Source organism: Mustela lutreola, chromosome 12, assembly GCF_030435805.1.
Source record: "Mustela lutreola isolate mMusLut2 chromosome 12, mMusLut2.pri, whole genome shotgun sequence".
NCBI lineage: Eukaryota > Metazoa > Chordata > Mammalia > Carnivora > Mustelidae > Mustela > Mustela lutreola.
The window spans coordinates 84,800,158-84,826,800 of record NC_081301.1 but is presented as its reverse complement, the minus strand read 5'-3'; the positions used below and the strand labels follow the sequence as shown (position 1 = coordinate 84,826,800).

At 43.2% G+C, this 26,643-nt stretch overlaps 1 protein-coding gene across 3 annotated transcripts in view; it reads right to left on the bottom strand.

The window, feature by feature from the left end:
• TRPM6 (transient receptor potential cation channel subfamily M member 6) overlaps positions 1-26,643 on the bottom strand; it is a 166,239-nt gene that overhangs the window by 122,820 nt on the left and 16,776 nt on the right. For 2 of the 3 annotated variants that reach the window (XM_059142327.1, XM_059142328.1), the window contains exon 1: positions 21,410-21,821. The exons of the other annotated variant lie outside the window; for it this stretch is intronic. In XM_059142327.1, the coding sequence (XP_058998310.1) occupies positions 21,410-21,427 (18 nt within the window). In that variant the 5' untranslated portion in view covers positions 21,428-21,821. Of the gene's footprint in view, positions 1-21,409; positions 21,822-26,643 lie in introns of those variants that run through there. 3 annotated transcript variants of the gene reach the window in all.

The window sequence follows — 26,643 nt, the reverse complement described above, 5'->3', positions numbered from 1 at the left end:
TAAATTAAAGGCTTAGAATTCTCCCTGGGACTTACTAAGGCTATACGGCTTAGCTATTATTAGTAGTATATCAAAAAGAAAAAAAATTAGGTTTTGGTGGGTGGCCAGGGAACTTAACTTTGATGTATTTTTTTTTCCCCTAAAAAATACTTCCTGACCTCCAAATCCTCCTCCTAGGACCTCTCATGCTAGAAATGAATGACTTCTGCAGGTCCACTTTCCCCACTGGACTCCAGCGCCCACAGGCCCTGTGCCAGTCACTTCTGCTGCCCCAGGGCCCAGCCCAATCATTACTGAATGAACAACAGAATGAACACACCTAGACTAGAACCTCAGGAATCCATGAATACAATTTTCCCTTCAAAGGTGTAAACAGGAAGCCTGAGCCTTAATAAGAACATGGAAACTCTGCTTCGGCAACTCTCAGGATCTTATCTCAATACTACAGGAAAAGAAAAGCAGGCCGAATTTGAAAGAGTTTCAGACAATTGCCAATTTTGAATCTTACTCCCCCCCCCACCTCATTGTGATAGCCTTTTCAATATATTCTAAAGCACATGTAGAAGAGGCTCCCATGTTTAGGACAACAGAGAACTAGAAACCAAATGTTTGTTGGTTTTAATTCAATAGCCCAAATCTATTGAGGACAAATGTCCAGTGAGCTGGCTTCTACCACCTGGAGCAGAAAATGGTCATGGATTGTGGTTGACAGTGGAGATTATGCCATTTCTGCTGCCATCACGGCAGCCTACAAAGCTGGGTGTTTATATATATGTGTATTATATATAATATATATATATTACATATTATTATACATAACGTATCTCTATATAGCATATATACATTATATAGATATTTGTATGTATACGTGTGTATACATACATACACACACACAGACACACACACCCCACACACCGCAGAGTGAGGGGAGGTGCTTGCTGATTGTCATTATTATTCGGAGGAGGGAAAGGCAGAGGACAAAAAAGGGAAACTGTTGGTCTCAGGCTCAATGTGTGGCTCACCCTATAACATAATCAGATTTTACTTACAATCCCAGGCCTGAGGTGAGGGTAGCCAACAGCACAGAAATGTCCAAAAACAAATCCTTCCCCTCCCTGAAAGTTTTCTATACTATGGCTTTTCAGATCTTCCAGAGAAAAAATTCTCTCTCAGGGGATCTCATAGGCATAGTTTTAGATGTATTCCTTAATTTAAAAAAAAAAAAAATCCTACAAGTATGCATGAATTGCTTTTTTAACATCCAGAGGGCTGGGTGATCGGGGGTGACGGGTTGCACAGATTATCGGTCATTTGTTTTCTTTTTTAAAATTCTTTTGTACTTAAAAAAAAAAAAAAATCTAATGTGTAACAAATACTTTTCCAAGTGAAGCAGACTACTTACTCCCCTTTTTATGTTTCCCACACACTATCTTCTACATATCATAGCACGAACAATGCTTAATTGCACAACAGTTGTTTTTCTCTTAAAGTTATCATAATCTACGTTAGGATAAAGTGTTGGATTAGTTATCTTGAATCTACAAGGATAAAGTGTTGGATTAGTTATCTTGAATCTACAATACGCAGGGAGGCACCAAAACAGACCAAGCAGAGAAGCAGTGTTTTCAGACTCCAGATGGACATCTGGTGTCTCCTCTATACAGCTTCGCCTCTGGAGCAAGGACCGCTTCAAACGAGTCACAGGTGGACCGACTTGCGCCATCTCTTGGCTCAGGGGAACCGCTTCAGGGCAAAGCAAGTCCATCTACAGGAAGAGTCCGCTCAGGGTCTCCTGTGGGGTTCTGCCCACGTCCTACAGGGATAGTTCATCTGACGCCCTTGATCCAAGATTAATGGTCTCGGGCAAACCTATAATAACCTAAACCCAAGGATCTGTTTCGCTAACAGTGCCACAAGTTGATCGCACTTTCAATGAGTACTCTTTCCAGCAGGCAGCATTTAGGCAAACTTCATAAAAAATAATCTTACATGTTTTCTTCTTTTGAGGTTAAAAAAAAAAGTGAGCACTATTTTTGCTGGTAATGATTGTTTTTTGTTTTTGTTTTTGTTATTTTGGTAGCATCATTAAAAACAGAATGTCAATTAAATAACTGAAAATCTCCTAAAATGCCAGTTCTCCTCTTTAGCTGATATTTTCATTTCCTGTCTTGTCAAGCAAAGGCATTTAGAACTTCGGAACGAACGTCTATGTTATATAAATTCATAAGCACACGAGTAAAACATTTATGAATTCCCCACGGGGCCTAATGGGGAATCAGAAGAACTCAACAGTGACCAGCCAAATAGAGCATATCATAAAGGTTCACACTAAACTGATGTCTTACTCAATCCTACCCCTTCCCAAACTGGTGAAAGTCCCCATTATGTCAGCACTAACACAATTAGGACATCCTTTCCTCTGTTGTCACATAGGCTTCAGCTTTATCCAGTTCCCTGGGGGAATACAACATGCAAATAAAATGTTTATAATCTCTGATCATGTTAAATCATTTTGTTAAAAAGGGAAAAGATATAGAAGTTCATTTATGTGTATTCTTTACAGCTGTCCCTGGATAATAACACACAGCATTTAACTGAATGCCAGGCCTATTTGTTACGTAACTACTCTAATCTGTTAATATTTTCAAATCAGATGCAATTAATGCAGGATAATTGGAAGAAAGGCAGCCAGGGACAAGGGCCCCTTCCCTAAGAGGAAACCATCCTTGAAAAGATTTTACATCCCCGTGGAAGGAGGCTCTACTCGCTCCCACATGATCGGAACATATACGTACACGATAAAAAGCTGACTGAGTGACAGGCTCATGAAAGGTTCATCAAATTAAAGCAGCCTTCCAACAAGCCCATAAAAACCCCTAGACTTAGAAACTATGGTGGCAACCTTCTCAGTTCCCCTCCCTTTCCAGGAGCTTTGTGCCTGTCGCTCAATAACCTTTGCTTTGCTGCTCACCACTCTCCGTCTGGTCTACCTCTTCATTCTTTGAAGGGATATGACCAAGAACCAGGGCACCAAAGGAAAAGGAATCCTCTAACACAATCAGTGTTCTCCAATTTCCAAGTAGCAAACTATCCCTGAGTACCCATGTACCCAGATGGTCTTAAATGATGCTCCAAATATCCTGTTAAATTATCTAAAACTTGATTAGAACTTCATCGGAGTGAGCTACATAGTCTAAAAAGCCTTTTCTTGAGGTAGAGCTATACTCTTTTACAAGTGTTGTTATTAGTGAAGCTATCCTCTTAAATAATTGACTTTTTGGAAACCCGCCACACTATGGGACAAGAACACCTTTATTTGGAATTACAGATTAAAGGCAATTTTATTTAGATCATCCATAGTAAGGTTTATATATGTGCAGCACAGCAGAAAGACCATTGCAATAGGATTTCACTTCCTGAAGTTCAGCAGAGACACATACCACACATTTAACTTGGATGAATTTAAAATTTTTGCTAAAGGAGTAAGTAAGAGGTAAAAGAAGCGTGAGAAGAAGGGGAAAAAAAAAAAAAAACCTAAGTGTGATCAGTATGATTTTAAGTTCAGAAGTACACAATTCCCAAGAGCATCAGTTCTCAAACTTTTGGAGCTTGGAACCCCTTCATATTCATTACCAAGGACCTCCAAAAAACTTTCATTTTTAGGAGAATTTCTACCAACCTTTATGTACCAGAATTTAGAACTAGGACTTCTTAAGATATTTACTCATTAGTTCATTTTATTTTTTTTAGATTTTTATTCATTCCTTTATTTGACAAAGAGAGAGATCACAAGCAAGCAGAGAGGCAGGTGGGGGGGGGAGCAGGCTCCCCGCTGAGCAGAGAGCCCGATGTGGGGCTCGATCTCAGGACCCTGAGATCATGACCTGAGCTGAAGGCAGAGGCTTAACCCACTGAGCCACCTGGGCGCCCCATTTTAAATAACAGTAATAAATCTGTTTACCTATTAGTTAATATATATACTTTTCATGAAAAAAATATTAAGATTCATAAAGTTTTTATCTATTTTTTTCAACATAGAGAGATCAATTAGAGATCAAATCTTCACATATGATACTTTATGAGCAATGGAGTTACTTTTGAAAGATATTTTGATAACTGTATTCATTTCTAACTGTATGGCTGACTTTAGTGCCTACCAAATTCTCCATCCCAAAGATGTCACTGCAGTATAAGTGGGAGATGAGCCCTTGAGAACCCATAGGTAGCATATAGTTTATCTGTTCATCCATTCTTCCTTTAAAATATCAATATCTCTAAGAATAATAGCATCATTCATTCATTTATTCATTCATTCAAAAATACTTTGGTTGGTATATATTATACTAATAAAAACAAGTAAAACTGTGTCCCGAAGACCAACACCAAAGGAGAAAAAAGTATGTGGGGCTCCTTGGAAGCAGAAATCCCTCTGCCTGCAGGTATCTGGGAGAACAAGAGACTTGGGAAAGTCCTTGAAAGAGGACAGAGGTTTTAGGAGGTGGTGATAGAATGCCACAGGGGTTAGAAATGCAGAGATTTCAGCCTGGAGGAGAAATCAGAGAACACTTCTGGTAAAAGCCATGAGGTCACTGGGGAGCAGAGAACAGAGAAAATGAAAGAGCCAAGAACTTCTGGAAACAGCTAAACATGTGGTGCAAAAGAGTTCAGGGGATAACAAACAAAGAGTTACTAACAGGATGGTGACATGATACCTGAAGTAGAGAAGAGAGCAAGTTTCTCTCTTAAATAAAAAAATTTTTTAAATGTGATTATGAAAGTAGGATGTTGCAAAGAAAAGCCAAGAAGTTTAATACTGACAAGAAAATAACGAAAGAGGCACCTGGGTGGCTCAATCAGTTGGGTGTCTTCCTTTGGCTAGGGTCATGGTCTCAGGGTCCTGGGATCAAGCCCCAAGAGCAGGGAGCCTGCTTCTCCCTCTCATTCTCCCTGCTTGTTCTCTCTCTCTGCCAAATAAATAAAATCAAAGGAAGGAGGGAAGGAAGGAAGGAAAGAAGGAAGCAGAATGGCAATTTTGGCCATGATCACTGAGCAGATTGAGAGAGATTTAGGAAATAGGTTGCAGGGGCAGATGAGCGGTTCAGATGATTAAGTGTCCGACTCAATCTCTTGACCTCAGGTCTTAATCTCAGGGTTAGGAGTTCCAGCCCCACATTAGGCTCCACGGTGGGTGTGAGGCCTACTTTAAAAAAATATATAAAAACATAGAATAAACTCTATTTAAAAAAAAAAAAAAAAAGGAAATAGGCTGCAAAACAGGAGGCAGCTAGTGTAATATGCCCTTGGGAAAACAGTATTAAGAACAGCCACTAACTCAACAGTATCAAGCAAAAGCCATCGAGTGTGTAAGCCTTTTGTATCTGCCAAAGGCTGTGCTAAGTGCTTTATGTGCTTTAGCTACAGTAATATTCACGACTGAGGGAGGGGTACAATTATTACTACCTCTTAATGGAGGAGGAGCAGGTGCTACCAAACACCAATTCTGGAGCTCTTCTGCAAGATGTTTAAGAGGCAAAGTTGAAAGAACCAATATATTATGTTGGGAAGGCCTAGTACCTTACCTACCTTACTTGTTTGTAGGTAAGAGAGAAGTCAATAAAGGGAGAAAATACAAGAGAGAATGACATGACTTTAGAGACTTCTGGGGGTGGGGGTAGGGGTTAGGTGAAAAAAAGGTATGAACAGCAGAGCAGGAAGGCTCAACCTGGAAGAAAATGCTTCCTCTCCTGATGGAAGCAAAGAGAGGGTGACAGACGTTTCCTTCTTTTAATTTTTTTTTAAAAGGATTTTTTTAAAGATTTTATTTTATTTATTTGACAGACAGAGATCACAAGTAGGCAGAGAGGCGGGCAGAGAGAGAGGAGGAAGCAGGCTCCCTGCTGAGCAGAGAGCCCGATGCGGGGCTCGATCCCAGGACCCTGGGATCATGGCCTGAGCTGAAGGCAGAGGCTTTAACCTACTGAGCCACCCAGGCGCCCCTCCTTCTTTTAATTTTGCCCAAGACCCCATTACGTATGTACGGATCCAAAGTCAGCCCATGTCACCCCGAAGGCTGCAAAGCTCAGCATTCTCCTTTGCCCCTCTTATCAAGGGAGAAGATGGGAGGCAGAAGATAAGCCTGTGCAACCATACTTTCCCTTTTCATGACGAGCCCTTCACAGGAAACAGCACAATACGCCATATACCATGCGTTCTACGAATCACAAAGCATAGGGATACTCTCTCAACAGAGGATCCACCCAAGTTAAGATAGACAGGGAACGCCAGTAGGATCCCATTGGATAGGCTTCGGAGCAAACTGCCCCGCAATATTCCAAGGATGTCCCCGATACACTAACCTAAAAATGTGTTCCTCTATGGGTCTGCAGACACCCACACTAAGCAAATAAGAATTCAGAGTAAAGTGTAAGAGCAAATGTAACTAGAGATCACTGGGCGGTTGGACTGCCCGGGCAAGGTATACAGTAAATGCACTTTCTTTGCCAGCCTGTCAGAAATCTCTATCAGCAAACTCGAGAAATCTTTTTCTTCCTGGGTGACTGACCCCCAGAGGTTGTCAGACAAACCTCCACCTGTCCAGCTATAAATTCTTCATTCCTTTAGATACACCTAGAAATAGGCACTTTTATTTTTAAAAAGAATTAATTATAATCACTTCAGGTAAACCTTTTACGACTGTGTGCCTAACTGCCACATAGCAAAAAACAAACAAGATTTACTATAGTGTTGGTCCTTGTATTGTAAGCCTTCACTCTATCACTTGTGGAACACCTAAGCCAGGACTCAGAAACTTTTTTTTTTAACAGATAACTTTAAAAGGGGTATAAAATTGACAAGTATAGTAGATGATACAGGGAAAAATGAACTCTTTCTCCTACCCCTGTATTCCAGACATCTCACTTCCCTTCCCCAAAGGAACCTGTTACACTTTGTTATGTGTTCTTCCGAAGATATTCTATGCATTTATAAGCATATACCAAAAAATAATATTTTACACAGAGGTATATTATACACATTGTCGTGCACCTTGCTTTTTCTTCACTAACAATTTGGACATTCTTAAATATTTGTACACATAGAGTTCCTTCATTCTTTGGGGGGCTGACCAGTATCCCTTTGTATGGAAGTCTCATAATTTATTTAGCTAAAATCCGTACACCATAGCTTTTACGTACATGTGTATCTATCAGATAAAAACCTACCAGTAAAATGTCTGAGTGAATTCAAATACTGCCACGTTGTCCTCCATTGAAGGTGTGCCAATTTATAAGCAAAAGGTTTGAGGGGCACCCGTGTGGCTCAGTGGGTTAAGCCACTGCCTTTGGCTAGGGCCATGATCTCGGGGTCCTGGGATGGAGTCCTGCATCAGGTCCTCTGCTCAGCAGGGAGCCTGCTTCCCTCTCTCTCTCTCTCTGCCTGCCTCTCTGCCTACTTGTGATTTCTCTCTGTCAAATAAATAAAAAAAAAAATTTAAAAAAAAGGTTTGAGTTACTAATAACCCTTAAATGTTAGAGACTACACTGTAGAGAATATTAGAGAAACTAGAGAAAATATTAGAGAATATACTGTGTATACACTGAGGATACACTGTATACAGTATTTTTTTTATTAATACTCAACTTCCTTCCAAGTAAAAATTTGAAGTGACCAGATTCCTTCAATTTAAAAATAGCTGTAAAATAAAATAAAATACCGAAATACGCACTTGCCCGAGGAACAAGAATCTCAAGCATCCAAAATGGCTTTAATGTTCAGAAGTTATAAAGTATTTCTGAGAGAACTTTGAAAATATATGAAAATTTGAATAGCAGCAAGACAACTGAGGACCAGAAGACTTCAAAGGACTTCAGTGAAGAGAGTACTGGTTTGCTGACTGTTATCTATGGAAGTCACATCTTTGAGAAGTCGTGGGTTACAGCAGAGAAAGGACAGGAGGAGGAGGTAGAGTATGGGGCGAGGTGGGGGGGGGGGCTGTTTTAGTCACCCATTGACTATGGCAGTCCATTCACGGTATGCAATTTGGTGGCGGGATATATAAAACCCACCTTAGTGACCTCAGCAGGTTTTTAAAGGAACAAAGGATTATGCTACTTCAAAGTAACCTGTCCATGTCTGTCTCCCTGGTTTCCCCCACCAAACCTATCCCCCACCTCCCTGCCCCAAGGGCTCGACCGCATATCGAGGCGTCCAAGTGGGAAAGCAGAGCATCATCGTTCATTCCTCCCCATCCGTACTTCCCAGTCAACCATCACGACCTATTGATTCTATTTCTTAGTATCTATTTCTTCAATATCTCTAGCATCTGCCCACCTCTGCATTTATATCGCCAGGATCCTAAAGTCACCATGAATTCTTGGCTAGATGGGCCTCCCTTCAGTCTTTCTGCCTCCAGATTTCCCTTCTCTGATCCATTCTCTGCAGTAAAGCCTAGAGGGTTTTTTTGTTTTGTTTTGTTTTTGTTTTTAAGATTCGACCTATTTATTTGCCCGAGAGAAAGCCTGGAAGAGCAAGCAAGCAAGAGTACAAGCAGGGGGCGTGGCAGGCAGAGGGAGAGGGAGAAGACTCCCCACAGAGCAGGGGCAGCCTCATATGGGACTCGAGCCCAGAACCCTGGGATCAGGACCTGAGCCAAAGGCAGACACCCAACCCAGGCGTCCCAAGCCTCCAGCCTTCTTAAAGTGAAGCAGTCAACATGTCATTCTCACCTAAAACCTTTCAGTGGTTCTCCCAAGGTCATGAGGAATGTTTAAAAGTCCTTCACCATGTGTGCAGCCCACTGCGCACCACATCCGAGCTGCTCCCTCATCTCTTCCCTCTCCCTGCTTCAGTCTCTACATTCTAAATATAACGAACAACTTCGAATTCTCCGCATTCGCCTCCCGCTCCTTCCACGCTGTTCTCTGCTAAGGACATTCTCCACTCCGCCCCTTTTGCCATCAAGAGAGACAACATGAGGAGCGCCTGGGTGGCTCAGTTGGTTGAGCAACTGCCTTCGGCTCAGGTCATGATCCTGGAGTCCCAGGATCAAGTCCCGCATCCAACTCCCTGCGTGGCGGGGAGTCTGCTCTTCCTCCGACCTCTCCACTCTCACACTCTCTCTCAAATAAATAAATAAAATTTAAAAAAAGAGAGAGAGAGATAGAGAGAGAGACAACATGAAAACCTTCATAGAAACTCTCTGAATCAGGATGCCCTTCCCTGTGCCCCTGAGCCTTCGGTGTTTGCCCCCAGGTCCTGTACAACCTGACCCATTTAGACTAACTATACTCTAAGCCCCAGAACATGGGGAACTGTCTTGTTGATTGTAGTATCCCCAATGTCCACCTGAGTTCTGGGTACACATTCGAACACTTTACCAGAGTTTAAGTATATCCTAGAGAACAAAGGTATTGCATGAGATGAAAAGAAAATGTTTTGTGGCTTTATAAACATATGCAAATAGTGTACTCTCCAGAAGAAAGAAATCCATTATTATCCATTGGTCCCCTAAATGTATTTGACCAAGAATCATCTATGAGGGTATACACACTTGTTTGAACGGGGTACAATTTTGGCAGACTCTTTTCCAAGAGATTTCTGCCAGCTCTCATTTCAGAATATTCCCTCCCCTAATTCTTATACCCTAATGTTAAGATGTTTATCTAAGATTTTCAGCTTACTTCTTAAAAAAAAATCTTTGAGATGTTTAAGTTGATTTAAAGGACAGAAACCTTTAAGATTTTTATCTTAATTTAAGCTAAAAGATTTAAGTCCGGGTTTGTTTTTGTTTTCTTCAGAAGAAAAGAATTCTCATCCACAATAACTAATTCCACTGGTATTCCGTAAGAAAAATGATGTTTTAATAAAATGGTGTGGTCCTGGAAGTTGAGAATCACAAGTCTGTCAGTGGGATGCCGAGAACTTATAATGGAGGCTGCCAGATGAGAAATGGCCATTTGCTAGGATGACGTTTCCCAACTCTTTCTGGCTGTTACACTTGGTTTTCAAAATTCCAGTGTTGTTTAGAAACTGACTGTTCTTTCAGTGCAATTCAGGAAGGAAAAGGGAAGATAACTACCACACGATGCCTTTCTCATTCTCTGTCACCGAGGAGCCAAACTACAGAGCAGCTTTTCCTTATCACGGAGTTTTAGTCATTAGGCTATTTCTTCTGTATGTCTTCTGCTATTGTAAAACGGGAAGAAATATATTATATCCATAAGGGAAAGACCTTGAAATGACCCAAGAAGGCAATTATAAGAGAGGGATTAAACAAAAGAAAAGCAGCTTTTCTCTTTTAAGGCCGTGTCCCTCAAATGCTCACAGTATTTTGTGATTGTATTACGTAAACAGGAACAGTCTGCCTTAGCCACCTCGTGTCTCAAACCAACCAAGACTCTCTCCTTGACCAAACTTGGTTCAGGCTCTTCCTGAGCTGAGTCCTTTTTCTGACTAGGCCGAAACCCTTAGGCCTTGTAGTTGGCCCCGCTGAGGCAGTTTTAGCAAGAATCTGCTGGGTCAGTAAGTGAAAATCCCCCACCCTTCGTATCTCATCACCCTGGCCTACCTTCAGCAAGAATCCTGTTGAGTTGGTTTAGCAAGAATCCTTCTGGCTTTGATCTTTTCTCTTGTAATTTTCCATTCACTGACCCCCCCCCACTTCACTCCCCCACTATCCATCTCCACTTGTTGTTGTACTAGGAGTTGAGCCCCGTCTCTCACTGTAAAACCCCCACTGCAGCAGACCCCCTTGAAGAAAATCTTCCTTACCATCTTTAACAAGTGTCATGAAAATGTTTTCTTTAGTAAAATCCAAGACACACACACACACACACTCACTCTGTAGGTCTGAGAACAAAACTCCCAAGACATTGGCATCCCAGTAACTCTCAGGAACTCTCTGGTAGACTGAAGCCTACAGAGCTTCTCCCTTTAGTTAAACTGGAAGATAGACTCTGACATCAAGATGACTCCACGGGGGACGCCTGGGTGGCTCAGTTGGTTGGACGACTGCCGACGCCTGGGTGGCTCAGTTGGTTGGACGACTGCCTTCGGCTCAGGTCATGATCCTGGAGTCCCAGGATCGAGTCCCGCATCGGACTCCCAGCTCCATGGGGAGTCTGCTTCTCTCTCTGACCTTCTCCTTGTTCATGTTCTCTCTCACTGTCTCTCTCAAGTAAATAAATAAAATCTTTAAAAAAAAAAAAAAAAAGAAAAAGAAATCCTTACCTATTTGGCCACTTTAAAAAAAAAAAAAAAAAAAAAGATGACTCCACGGAGTGGACCTCAGAGGGCTCACCTATTGCCTATCACACTCCATGTTTGCTGAACCCAAACACCAGCCAGAGAGATACAATTTTTGTCTGAAAAATGTCTACTCTAAGAGTTGCTTTTCAAGAATGTGGTTTCCCTCTGAAGGGCAGTGGCTACAAGCGCAGGAGACCAAAATAAGAGCCTGAATGGTTCTTATTACATTGAAAATCAAAGATCCACTCTACAACATCTTAGGCCGATTCACCATTCTCTCCTAGTTTGCTGGCCTAAAGACTCTAACAAATTTTAGAAAGTTTAAATTTTACGATTTAGGACATGCCTCTCTGCTTTAATACAACAATGCCTACTTGCTTGACCCTCCTGCCACAGAGCAAAATCACCTGGAATCCTGAGTTCCTCTAGGCCAGGTAAGGACAAAGATTATGGGGAAGCAGTGGGCAGGGTGTGGCTTTGGGTTTTTTTGTTTTTGTTTTTGTTTGTTTTTTTGTTTTTTTACATCACTTCTAAGCACACACTAACAGTAGTGAAAAATTTGGAGAGGAATATCTGAGCTAGACCAAGGATCTATGAAGTATACTGTGGGCTTATGTTCTTAGGGGAGTAAAATTCTCTTTCCTAAGATTCTAAGATTTGATTTACAAAAACTTCTTGGTTCTTTTAAAGATCCATGGAGGACACCTATTTTTTCCAGAAAGAAGGAAGATATTTCCATATTCAAAGACCAACCTGCTCCACTACAATATGCCTAGTTCATTCTGCAAGATAGTATTAATAGCAGCTGGCTTAGTCAGTTTGGGCTACTACAAACCACAGAATACCATACACCTGTGCTTTATACTACAGATGTTTATTTCTTACAGTTCTGGAGAACAGAAGTCCCAAATCAGGGCGCCCAGACGGTCAAGTTCTGGTGTGAGCCGTCTTCATGGTTTGCAGTGCTTGCCTTCTCACTGTATTTTCACATGACAGAGATCATCTCTCCCGTGTGCCTTCTTATAAGGGCATCCCTCCCTGTTGTGAGGGCTCCACCCTCAAGACTAATTACCTCCCAAAGGCTCCACCTCTGAATACCACCGCACAGATCAGGGCTTCAACATACACATTTTGGGAGACACAAATAGTCCACGGCAACATGGTAACCACGTATTGCAGCACTTTCTGTGTACCCACCTGCACCACAGGAAGTACTTTTATTATGTTAACTGCTCAAGAAGACGTGGGAAGTAGGTCAGTTACTAACTCCATTTTACAAATGAAAACAGAGTCAGAGAAGTTGAACTGCCCCAAAACACAATGGCTCATAAAAGCGACACTAGGATTCAAACATGGCCGCCCGACTCCGTCCATGCCCTTACCAGTGTCAGTTCACTATCACTCACCTACAGAGCTTGCACTTATAGCAACCCCCGAAGCTGTACCTTGTTTTATGGTTTACAAATCACTTTCCTGAGCATCTGATCCTCACATGAGTCCCATGAGGTCCCTCAAAGATAATATGACTAAGATCAAGCATGTGAAATGCCCAGAAAAATCCCTGCTATACCAGAGGCTTACTGTGAGTATCCTCAGACTCACAGAGAAATATCAAGAGGGTCATGAACCCCTGAAAACTGTGTACAGCGGTCCCCCCTTGTCCACGGTTTTAGTGACCTGCCGTCAACCCCAGTGTAACAAATCATCAAAAGACCAACAGTAGCCTGATGCTACGTCATGAAGCCGATATTCTTATCTCACCTCGTCTCACATCATCACAGGAAGGGGAAGGACGGTAAGAGAAGATATTTAGCAAGACACCACATTCACACAACTTTTATTACAGTATATTCTTAGAATTGTTTATTATTTGCTACAGTCATCTCCTTACTCTCTTACTATAGTGTGTACACACCGTAAGTGTGTACATATAGGAAAAAACAGTATGTAGGTCTTCGGTTTGATACTACCCACAGTTTCAGGTATTCATTGGGGGGGGGTCTTACTTAGGACATATTCCCTTTTGTTAATTAAATTAAAATTAAAATAATAAAAAGAACATATCCCCTCTTGTGCCGATGTGAAATGTGTGTTTCTCAGGAGAAAATCTCAAGAGCTGGGTCAAACATAAGGGCCACACTAAGGGTCTGAACCAACAGTTTTCCAAAGAAGACAGACAAATGGCTAATAAACACATGAATATCCTCAACATCATTACTCATGAAGGAAATGCAAATCTAAACCACAATGAGACACCTCTTCACACTGGGAATACTATACTCAACAAGTAAGATCATATAAGGGATGGGGAGAAACTGAAACTATCATATACACTGTGCACAATCTGTCTGGAAAACAGTCTGGCAGTTCTTCAAAACGCTAAACATAGAATTACTAACTCCACTTCTGGGTACCTACCTGAGAGAAATGAAAATGTATGTCCATACGAAACCCTATACACAAATGTCCACAGAAACATTATTCATAATAGCCAAAGATCACAAACAACCCAAATGTCCACCAACTGATGGACAAATAAAATGTGATATGGAATATTATGCAGCAATACAAAAAAAACACCCTACATGGATGAACTCTGAAAACCTTAAGATAAATGAAAGAAACAAATAAAAAGGAAAACTTCTTGTAGGTGGCCATCTATATACAATGCCTGAAAGAGACAGATCTATAGTGGCAGAAGGTAGATCAGTGGTTGCCTAGGGCTGGTGGGGATATAGGGACAAAGAGTTGACAGCTAAGGGGTCTGGGGCTTCTTTTAGAGATGACAGATGTTATAAAATGGACTGTAGTGATAGATGGATGATTCTGTGAATATACTAAAAGCCACTAAATTGTATACTTTAACTAGGTGAACTAGGGGTACCTGGATGGCTCAGTTGGTAGAGCATGTGATTCCTTATCTCAGGGTCAGGAGTTCAAGACCCAAACTGGGTGTGAAGACTACCTAAAAATAAATAAATAGGTGGATTATGGGATATCTGAATTATATCTCAAAACTTTTTAAGTGGGGAGAAGCACAGGCAAAGAAAAAGACTGACCCATCACAGAAAACCACAATAGTCCCCCTAATCCATGGCAGATACATTCCAAGACTCCCAGTGGATGCTGGAAAGAGCAGGTAGTATTGGATACTATGTATGCTATATTTTTTTTCCTGGACCCACATACCTATGATGAAGTTTAATTTGTAAATGAAGCATAGGGCACCTGGGTGGTTCAGGCCATGATCCCAGGGTCCTGGGATGGAGTCCTGCAGGGACTCCCTGCTCAGCAGGGAGCCTGCTTCTCCCTCACCCTCTGCCTGCCTCTCTGCTTAGTTGTGCTCTCTGTCAAATAAATAAATAAGAGCTTTAAGAAATAAATAAATAGGGCGCCTGGGTGGCTCAGTGGGTTAAGCCGCTGCCTTCGGCTCAGGTCATGATCTCAGGGTCCTGGGATCGAGTCCCGCATCGGGCTCTCTGCTCGGCAGGGAGCCTGCTTCCCTCTCTCTCTCTCTCTGCCTGCCTCTCCATCTACTTGTGATTTCTCTCTGTCAAATAAATAAATAAATAAATCTTTAAAAAAAAAGAAATAAATAAATGAATGAATAAAGCACAATAACTAATAATAAATAATTACAATAAGGTATGTAAATGTGCTCTCCCTCCCTCAAAATCTTATTGCATTGTACTCATCCTTACGACCAGGACGATGTGGGATGCTAGAATCCCTGTGTGAGGAGATGAAGTGAGCTGATGAGCTGAATGACAAAGGCACAGTAATGTACGTGAGATGACTCAGCTTCGCGATGATTTGCTGGAAGGAGGATCATCTGCTTCCACACTGTGGTTGACTAAAACCGCAGAAAACCACCAAAGACAAGAAGGGACTACTGTATTTAATAAGTAAGTAATGGCCCACCGGCAGAAAGAAATTAGACCACAAAGGTGTTGCATTCAACCAATAAAGTTCTTCTAAAAATCTTCTGAAGCAACTACTGAAATGTAAAAAACCAAGAGGTTTCACATTCAAGAAAGAATCTTTTTATCTGCATTTTCTATAAAAAGGGAGAGGGGCACAGAATCCGGCAGTACTTGGCTTGCATTTCAACTTGGCAACGGTCAGCTGGGGCCAACTGTGGGCCGCCATGTTTAGTCGAGGCTTATAATGACCAGTAAACCTGAGTCCGCAGCAGGCCTGGTTTTTGAGTTTGAGTTTTTGAGCTCCTGGATCTATCGCTTTCTTTGGATTTTCAAAGGAATTTCTGCCTCAAAACACATTAGGAGCTCTTAGAAGGAGGTGACCAGTGAAAGGTAGCTATTTGCTTTATAGTTAAGGAAACTGAGGTAGCTTCCCTAAGGCGAAAGGGCATGCAGCCAGCAGTAAAACTACCTTTTCCCAGTATTCCTTTTATTACTCTTCTCACCTTGCTGCTGATACTTCTAGAGATTTAATTACCACATTCTGCCCCTTTTTTTTTATTACAAGTAAGGAAAATCAGTGATGAAGAGCATGCCAGGCATTCCAAAATGGTGTGTTCTTATCAGGCTCCATGATCTAATCACAAGGAAACTTTTGCCTAGCTCTGACCCTTTAGCTGGTATGGGCAATTTAAGGGGGCCCTCCTGGCCCTTATCCCAACACGTTCCGATACTAGGAAAGATAAAAAGAATGTTGATCTTGCACACATGGCAGGGGAATAAAATACCAAGAAAGGGTATTTTCTCCAAGGTCACCCCACACACCTGCACAGAAGCAGAAGTCTCAGACAGGGATGTTTCTACCCCTGTACCAGGTGGTTTGCTCATGTCAAAAATGACCATTTTAAGAAACTCTGAATCCACCATCAGCAAACTGAACAGAGAACTTGGGTTGTGTAAGGGCCTATTCAGCCAGAGCAGCCCCACCCTGGTTGAACTGCCATTTTGCTGTAAAGCTTAAATTGACCTTGCCCCCCCACCCCCACCAGGGAACTTACTTAAAAGCAAGTCCGGGAAACCAGTCCCAGGTTACCAAGTCCAAGTACAAGGGTGGGTCAGGCCAGGTGGAGGTATTCAATCAGTGGGGGCACATACTGTCTCCTTAGCTACCACGGAGTATGGGCCCCCACCCTTTGGGAGCCTTTTGGTGCCAATCCTAACCAAGGTGTGATAGGCTGGTTCAAGTGTCTACCAGGATAAACTGTAATTTAATTTGTCGCCTACCATCACTGTGGAGTTTCCTGTGTGTGTTACAATCTCATTGGCCACCTGTGTGTGGCCAGGCCCAACCACATGGCTCTTACTCTATAAGAGTTAGTCTGGGAAGCAGGGAGGGGTCGTCCTCTCTGGAGGGGCGTCCCCAACTGGTCTGTTTGACGGCCGGTCTGATTCCCGATGCTTGTTGCGAAATAAAGCTTTGCTTGACCTTCGCTTTGTATCAGTCTCGCTCCTTTAATCACGGACCCATTACTGGGGTACCCAATTTTGGGGGGACCCAACAGTTGCCCATAGTCATTCCTCCCACTGGGCTTTGAGTTTGCCAGGAAGAAAATTCTTTTTCTAGGGGGTGGGGGTAAATGGGAAGGGAGAGGGAGAAAGAGAACCCCAAGCAGAGCTTGATCTCACAACCTGGAAATCATGATCTGAGCCAAAACCAAGAGTAGGACGCTTAACAGATTGAGACCCCCGGGTGTCCCTGGAAGAAAATTCCGTGTGACGGCCATACATAGTTTACAAAGAGGTAGAACAGAGCACAGCCACATCCACCAGGCTGATATCTGCAGCCAAGACACACAGCACCACTGCAATCCTGGGATACCTGGATTTGACGCCCACGCCTGGACGTCTGAAGAACCAGAGCACAGAGCTGTAGAGCAAACACAGACAGGGAAATTGCGGGGAAGGCACCTCCTGGTGCTACCAAGAAAACCTCTTCGTTTCCAGTCGAAATGGGTTAGGAGACTCTCAAGAGGCACATGCTTACAAACTCATAAAAAGAATGTAACCCCTAAGCCAAACAAAACTACCACTTCTTGCTGCTCCCAGGTGCATAACCGGTCACGGCACTCCAACAGTCTCAGAGTTAGTTTATCAGCACTATAAATAACTGAGGGCCTCTTCCCCAGAGATATGGAAATCCCATGGAAGAAAGAGAAAGCAGCATTAGTCCACTCCAACAAGGTGACCTGCCAAACGTTCTAGTGCTAAGTGCATCAAAAGAAAGTTCCAGGGCAATCCATTGCTACCCACTCCGCATACCCTAGAAACCACAGATTCCGGGCAGTAGCTGAACCCAGCTGCAAGCAGATTCCATCAACCTCATCAAATTACAGGATGCATCCCATTATGGAGTTTGCATGAAAACTTCTGGGTTTTTGTTTGTTTTCATTTAATTGTGATAAAATGCACATAATATAGAATTTGCCTTCTTCACTATTTTTTTAATATTTATTTATTTGTCAGAGAGAGAACACAAGCCAGGCGGAGCAGCAGGCAGAGGGAGAAGCAGACTCCCCTGTAAGCAGGGATTCCAAAGCGGGACTTGATCCTGGGACCCCAGGATTGTGACCAGAGCCCAAATGCAGATGCTTAACTGACTGAGCCACCCAAGTGCCCCCCATCTTAACTATTTTTAAGAGTCCAGGTTAGGGGCGCCTGGGTGGCTCAGTGGGTTAAGCCGCTACCTTCGGCTCAGGTCATGATCTCAGGTCCTGGGATCGAGTCCCGCATCGGGCTCTCTGTTCCACGGGAAGCCTGCTTCCCCTCTCTCTCTTCTTGCCTCTCTGCCTACTTGTGATCTCTGTCTGTCAAATAAATAAAAAAAAAAAAAAAAAAAAAAGAGTCCAGGTTAGTACTGTTAAATAGATTCACATATTTGTGCAACCAATCTCCAAAACTTTTCACCCTGCAACACTGCAACTCTACACTCATTAAATAACACCTCATTTCCCTCTCTCCCAGCTTTTGATGACCTTCATTCTACTTTTTCTTTCTATGAATTGGACTACTTTATATACCTCATATAAAGTGAAATCATACAATATTTGTCTTTTGATGAGTGCCTCTTTTACTTAGCATAACATCTTCAAGGTTCATCCATGTTGTATCATGTGTCGGAATTTCTTTCCTCTTTAAGGCTAAATATTCCACTGCGTGTGCATGTGTGTGTGTGCGCGTGTAAACACATCACATTCTGTTTATCCATTCAGAAAATCTATTTCTGGGATGTTGGTGCTCTAGTGACACACAGCTATGCAGTTCAATTTGTAACGGTCATGATTTTATACCGAGAAAGGAAAAGAGAGACAGAGAGACCCTGGATTGTGTGAGGTTTGTATTCCAAGAGAAGAAAAAGCAGCTAACCAAAGCAGCAGTAAAGCTCAGGTCCAGCATCGAGAAGCAGCACACCATTCCCCCCCAGCTCAAAAAGAAGTTTTGTTCGCTGTCTATTCCCAAGTTCTGGAATAGGTCTCAGCACACAGTTGGCACTTATAAATTCATAAATATCTGTTGACTGAATGAATCCAAAGAGTGATTAAATGCTTCAAATCCAACAGTTTGAATACCTCTGGATTGGAGAGAGATATAAAGATGAGAGAAAGGGAACTTTCTGCTTGAATTTCTATTAACACTTGAAAGGTTTACCACAAGAAATTATTTTTGCATTATTAGCAGAACTTTAAGGGAAAAAAGTCTAAGTGGATAATTTGTCATAACAATACACCAATTCAATGTACCTGACATGTACCCTTTCTCAGAAAGCTACTGGAAAAAGTGCTCCACCAAAATGATGGGGGGGGGCAGTAACAAGGACATGGGATATAAGAAACAGGAACCAGCATAAGAGGAAAAGGGAATCTGCATCTGTGCATCCAACATCAAGACTGGAAAGGTCTGGACAGGCGAAGCAAGTCAGAAAGCTGTACTCAAGATCAAGTTGGTTAAAACAGATATTACATGAGATCATCTTGAGAGGAGATATAGGCAAAGAACTTTTTAGTTATATCAGTGAAAACACCATAGAAAATTCTGGAAACACGCAAAAACCACTCTGTCTTTCTATCTAAAGATAGAAAGGGGGAGTAATCATAAACTACTTAACTTAGCTTTTAATACTGTGTGTGTGTGTGTGTGTGTGTGTGTGTGTGTAGGAAAGCATAATAATGTGGACCAGACTAAATATTGACCTAACTAAAAATTATGGACAGCTGTATTCTGTAGATGTTATGAACAGGAAGGACCATGTGAATGGTATATGCAGGAATGCAAAAGAAATCTAAATCCTTATATTCCATCTGGAAAGTATTCCAATGACTACACCTGAAAAATCAAGGAGCCACATAAGTATTATCCAGAGGCATGAACAAGCATCAACAAGCTAAAAGAGATGAACATGACTGCAGTTTCAGAAAAGCAGGAAATGATGGAGGGTTCTGCTGTTTTTAGTAACGAACTTTATGGAATTATTAGACTCTGAACTACATATACAACTTCAATAAAACTAAGAAGTTTAAAAAAAAAAAAAGCCACAACTGAGACCCACTTTGGAATATCTTACCTAACAAGATTTTTTTTTAATACGAAATAGTTGCCATGTAGATTTCTGATGGGACACGAAAAAATAATGGTAACAGATACAGGGCGCATGGACATTTGGGAGTTCCAACACTGGATGAGTCTACAGAAGTGTAATGAAAGTCACTCTCAGGTTGGCTCTTCAGCCTATCCTCAACACCCATGATCAAAAAATCTAGCGACAGGGAGGCCTGGGTGGCTCAGTTGGTTAAGTCGCTGCCTTTGGCTCAGGTCATGATCCCAGCATCCTGGGATCGAGTCCCATATTGGGGTCCTTGCTTGGCAGGGAACCTGCTTCTTCCTCTGCCTCTGCCTGCCTCTCCTCCTACTTGTGATCTCTCTCTCTTTCTGACAAATAAAATCTTAAAAAAAAAAAAAAAATCCAGTGACATATTTCAGGCACAGATGTCTTGCCAAAAACATGAGCCACGATATAAAACTGCAAATAGTCAAGATAAAACCCAAATTTGTGGCAAATCGCCCGTGTGCTGTATGGGGTCTTTTCCTTCTCCTCCAGGGTACAATGAACTCAAAGTGCTATTCATACCCTTTGTATCAAGGCAAGTTTAATTCCAGAGAACTGGTCCCTAATTTTGGCCCCCAAAAGGAGGCTCCTGCCGAGTGCCATCGGGAATGATTTATAATCCCTAGAAGATAGGGGCTGGTAGGGGTAGGAAGAGAAGAAACGTCCAGACTCTTCACAGTCAAACCCGGGAGTCAGTCTAATCAGAATATTTAATGCTTTACCAGCTGTGGTAGAATCCAAAGCAGATGAAACATTCACATCAAAATTCATACACCAGGGAAAAGAAACTAAAAAATTCAGCTCCCACTTTGGCAGTTACGGGTGACCCTCCTTCTCCCTAGGAACAAATGATCAAAATCCTAGGTGCGGACAGAATACTCACATTCTTAGTGTTTTAAAGCACTGCCCTGGGTTTGCCGCTTTATTTTCCTCCTTCAGCTTCGTTTTCCTCACCTGGAAACCGGTGGGGTGGGCTGAAGGGAGGGGCGATGATAGACCTCACAGGGTTATTGCCAAGGTGAGGTGTTAACCGTGACAAACTTTGGCACCCCGCTAAGTAGGTCAGGCATCATTTTCTAAGTGCCAAGCATATAGAGCATCGGATTTAATCTTCCAATTATAAATATTATCCCGCTTTCCAGATCAGGAAGAATTACACCGACTAAGTAACTTGCTCAGGATCATAGTCGGTGGTGGAGCAGGTAAGCTCGCTCAGGTGCTCTGGCTCCGCAGACAGTGCTCGGAACCAGGCTGTGCCGAAACACGGAAAATGCAGCGCGCGCCACGAACGCCAGGCATTCACACACAGCGCGTGCCCCTCCAGAGTAGCTAAGTGAGAGCCCGGGTGAGGCTCGCTTGCCTTGTGAGATAAAGCCAGGACCAGGGTCTCCGCTCCTCTCCCTAGTCCCCAGCGTCCCCAGAGGCTGGGGGCGCCCTCCCTCTCCAAGCCGCCAGAACTTCCAGTGGCGCCCCGGGCCACGAGCGGAGGGGAGCCCGTCCGCGGGTCCCGAGGCTGCGAGTCCCGAGGCTCGAGCCCCGGCGGCGCGAGCCGAGGGATGAGCGGCCGGTGGGGGCCGGAGTTTACCTTGACCAGCACTCTCATCGCTCCGGGCCTCCGGCGCCGGGCGCACACCGCCGGCGCAACGCTTCTCCCGCGGCCTCCGGGGAACCGCCGCGCCCGGCTCGTCCCGATCCCCTCCGGCCAGACCGGCCCTTGCCGCTCGGGGCTGCGCCTTTTCTCCTCCCCGCGGCCGGCTCACGCCACGTCCGGTCTCCTCCGCCGCCGGTCGCGAGCGGAACCGCAGCGCTACCTCCTCTCCGGAGACCTGTCCCCACCGCGCCCAGCCGAGCCCCGGGCCCCGTTAGGTTTCCGCTGGGACACCGCCTCCGCGCTGGCCCCATTCCAGCTCCTGGAACGGGGACTGCGGGACCTGCCCTTGAGTGGGTGCCCTGCGTTCGCCGAAACCTCAGAGATGATAATCAGCTTCAGGTGGGGACCTGAGGACGGGCAGGCAGGTGTTTCGTAAGTCCTAGCTATTCTAGATCCCACTTAGATACGTGCGCGACTGGCCCCACCCACAGCCGCCCCGGGCCCCGGGTGCAGATCAGGTAAATGGCCTGAAGCCCTTTTGCCCCGCCGGGCCGGGGCCGCCCTACCCACCTGTAAGCGCTCCACAGCTGGTCGGGCTTTCATCCTTGACGGGCCGGCCTGCTAGCAAAGCCTCCTCTGAGCTTCTGACCTGTGGAGTCGGATCTGGGCTCCACCTCCACACGCTGCCTTTTACGGCCGGTGGAATGGTCAAGATACGCTTTCGCCTCCTGTACCTCCCGTGTAGGAAAGAGGTGTATTTCTAACCTGACCTAAATCAAAGTTAGGGCCAAAAAGAATGTTCAGTAACAGACATATCTGCGGTATTATTTTGTTCCCGTCAAGTCCCAGTGGTAGGGGGAGGACATGAAAGAGTTAGCCTTACAGCCGCACTTGTACTATCTGGGAGTTACTGGGTATGTCAAGGGACCCCCTCAGCGCCTGAGTTTACTTATCTATGAGGTGGGAAGGACAGCGAATAAGCTCACCTTCCTCAGAGGTTCCACTGAACAAAAGGAATCCGTAAGCTACCATCCAAATGCTTTCCTGTTTTCTGTTGTTTTCGGTGCGTTCTTCTAGCGAGGCAGCCTTGATTTAGGTTGGGTGGGTGACTCTGGGTAGATCTGGTATGTTGGCAGGTGATGCTCACTTGTAATTACAATGCTAGTTGTAATTAACTGGTGCTGTAATTAACAATGCTTGCCCTTTATCCCAGATGACTGACTTCAGATGGGGGGCATCTACCCTTTTACTCCATTCTGAGTTTCTGCCCAGTGAGCTCACATTTGCAGACATGGTTAACAGGTTTCCCCCCATTTCTCAGCCTGGTTTTAACCAACATTTTTTAGAAAACTTAAACATCTCCTATGTGCCGTAACATTTTGTTTTCCTATTAACCCATTCACTCTTTCCTTGACCCATCTCCTTCAAAATGGTAATGATCTATAGGGTGTTATCAGGTTCAGAAGCCCGTCCGGCCTGTTAGGTCTCTCACAGTGCTAGACCCTGGGAGCGCTCAGAAATCTGCAGACCCACTAAGAAGACTGGACATTTAAGACCCAAGATTCTTAAGATCTTGGTGCACTGGGATCACTAACTTCTAGTTTAATGTCTTTAGTAAATGTACATGTTACTATGATTACATGTTCTTTTCTGATCAAGCTGCAAGGCACAAAGTCCAAACTACCAGGGCGATTCCAGGATACACCACGGCCATCCCAGGGCTTAAGGCATCTGCTGTACTTGACGACAAGCTGCCCCGGGTTCCCAAGCTGTTACCAGCAGCACCTGAGGAATCTGTTAAAACCACAGATTCCCTGGGGGCTTAAGTGGGTAGGAGAAGAATCAATGAAACAAGATGGGATTGGGAGGGAGACAAACCATAAGTGACTCTTAATCTCACAAAACAAACTGAGGGTTGCTGGGGGGAGGGGGGTTGGGAGAAGGGGGTGGGATTATGGACATTGGGGAGGGTATGTGCTTTGGTGAGTGCTGTGAAGTGTGTAAACCTGGCGATTCACAGACCTGTGCCCCTGGGGATAAAAATATATGTTTATAAAAAATTAAAAAAAAAAACCACACACACAGATTCCCAAGGCCCCACCCACCCCTCCCAGACTACTGGTTTTGGAATCTCTGGGGTAGGGCCCAGGAATGTGCATCTTTCACAGGTGCCTCAATCGATTTAAAGGCTTTTATCTATAGAAGTCTTAAGACCACGAACATACTGATGCCCAAAAACTAGCTCTGAAATTTAAACTTTAGAATGGTCATTAGTAATCTAGTGTGACTTGACTCAGGCCAAAAAATATTTCCTGAACACAGACTGTTTGTCAGGTATCCTGCTGGGTGCTGGGAAAACAAAGATGAATAAGACATTGTCCAGTCTACAAGGAGTTTGAGTTTGTAGGAGGAGGAACAATCAAAAATGAAACAGTACCTGGGGCGCCATTGGTAACCCTAGTCAATAGAAACAGTGCTATATTTTCTCATTCGTGGCCCTCCCGTATCCCTTTCTTCCTCTTCCCAGTCTTAACTCCTATGTCGTCTTCTCTGTCGGACCTCCCTTTTTATCCCAGGCATTGTAAACGTTTGTTTCCAGACCCAATATGGTTTTAAGATACTGTTCCAACTTTTAAAGTCAGTCTAATGATTTCAAAATGGAAAGGAACAGCTGATTTTTCAGTAGAGAAAAATGGGTATGACAACATTTTTTAATGTGTCAAGATCTTAACGAGTCCCAGTAACTGGAGCCCACTAAGGGGCAGTTTATATATATATATATATAGATAGATAGATATAGATATAGATATAGATATATATGTATTATATGTGTGTATATATATATATATATATATATATATATATGCATTCTTCTCTTGAAGAAATTTGTTTCAGCTTGGACTTGGTTTTGATTGGGTTTCTTTGGACAGGAGTGAGGGTCATTGGGATTTCTGCATAGTAATACTTCCCATCCCCTCTGGACAGTGCAGCAGGAAAAATGAGGGAAAAAAAAAAAAAAAAGCTCTGTTCCTTTGCACCAAGAAGAAGAAAAAGCACCACAGGGAATCTCTGGCATCAAGGGTGTGTTATCATCTTTGGTTTGTGGTCCTCACCCTGGGTGGTCGTTCACCCCTTTCCTCTTTGAGTCATAAAGGAAACAGAACAAATGCATGTTATTCTGAATGGGGTGGTGGCAAATATGGTAAGCTACAGTGGGTTCCACAGTGGGGAAAGTTTAAAGGTCTGGGTAATTTACTGAAGAAGTCCAGTGAGGGTGTATCACCAGCAATGAGGGATGCCATCCAGTCCTCCCAGTCCATTCCTGTGTAACTGTTTCTGTTTTTAGACTTCCCTATTCAAGCCAAGGGGTTGAGTTTGAATTTCATGCATTTGTGTGCGCAAACAAGCTACAAACCAAATTTCCTTCTGAAAGGAAGTGATCTGTTTTCTTCTGCTCACTGAATAAATTTCTCTCCTATTCAGTTCTTCTAAAGGGAATCTGCTTCCAATTAGGTTCTCTATTTGCTGTGAAAATGGTTTATTCCTCCTGTTATGTAAGCAAAGATTAGAACAGTGATGGCTGGCAAGGTGGAAGTATTGGAACTTTCACATACTTTTGGTGACAGTTTAAAACGATACCCTTTGGAAGGTGTTCCAGATTCAAGGCATGCCCTTTCTTGTCACAGTGCCAATCCCAGAACTTCGTACATCAGAAATACACAAAGATATGTCAGTACGGATACGTGTAGTAGCACTTTCTGTAATGGAGAGGAATCCCTAATAACGCACACTGCCACCGGTGAATGTTAACATAAGTCAACTCTGGTGTGTGCAGGCCGTGCAGCACATGTGGCTTTCAGAAGAATGACCTAGATCTAAAGGTACATAGATAGGGAAAGGGAAAACAGCAACTAGTCAAAGCAAATATCATTTCATTTTTTTAAGAGTTATATGTGTAGGTTGGAATATTCACAGGAAAGTTCTAGAACAATATATACCAAGCTGCTAAGAAGGGAAGACATATTTCTACTAAAAAAATATTCATTGCTTATCTGAAATTCGAATTTAACCAGACATCCTGCCCCACAAGGTTCCGCCAAGCCTGCTTTGGTAGCTTTAGGCAGCTATGGGGGCTGTTTCAAGAGTGCCTTATAGTGACACCAAACTTAAGCTCCATTAGGACGGGTACCTTCACGTTCAATGTTGAATGATTCTTGAAGAGAAGGAAAGAAGGGTCTTAAAACTGATTGAGCACCTATAACGAGATGCCAGGCCAGCGGGTAGATACCGTCTTCTTCAGCTTCTTTAATACAAACATAGTGTATACTATTCTTTGTTCAATGACCACAAATGCCCCCCATCCCAGCACACACCTCTTTGCAATGGGACTTTGCAACAGCCTCCCCATGCCCCATGAAGAGGTCCAGTCTCTTCTCCACAGCCCTAAATCTGAAGCAGACTTGTGGCCAATAAAATATGGCCAAAGTGCCAAAGTTCCTGAGTCTAGGCCTCAAGTGGCCCTGAACTTTCAGCCTTCCCCTTGTGCAACACTATGCTAGACCACGTGGAGGTGCCAGCCCTCAAAAGTACGCAGACAACCCTCAGAATCCTGAAGCATAATCAACCAATGTTATTTGAAGCTACTCAATTTGGAGGTTAACTTGATCTGAAGCAATACAGAACTCAGTTTCTTTTCTCATTGTTTTCCTCAGTTTTTTTCCTCATGAAATCTCTGCTTTAAATTTCTGAATCTCTGAGGATTCATTGAAGGTCAGCAAGCTTCTTTGGGAGTCTCACCAGTTTCTCAACTTGTAAGGTGTGAAGCCAATGAAAATTTAAACACAGGTCTACGTGGCTGTAAAAGTCCATAGTATTTTGTTTTGTTTTTATACACACCTTGAACATAATGAGCATTCATTACAATTTAGTTGGGTAACTAACTGAATGAATCAGAAGTCGGTTTTTATTACCTGCATATATTAGAATTAAGAATATATCTATTTGACAGGAAATGTCTACTATGACTAAAAATTTTAACCTTTAGATTTTTTTTTTTTTTTAACTGTGGGGAAGCGGGGAGAGAACAAAAAACACTACTCAACCTATTATTGTTGTCCCTGAAAGGTGAACCATAGTTGTTCATCCATGGAACAAGTTCTCTAGTAGCTTAAGAAGTTTTGTTATTCCATTTTAGTTGAGAAAACTGAAGGACAAAAAAAAAATAATAA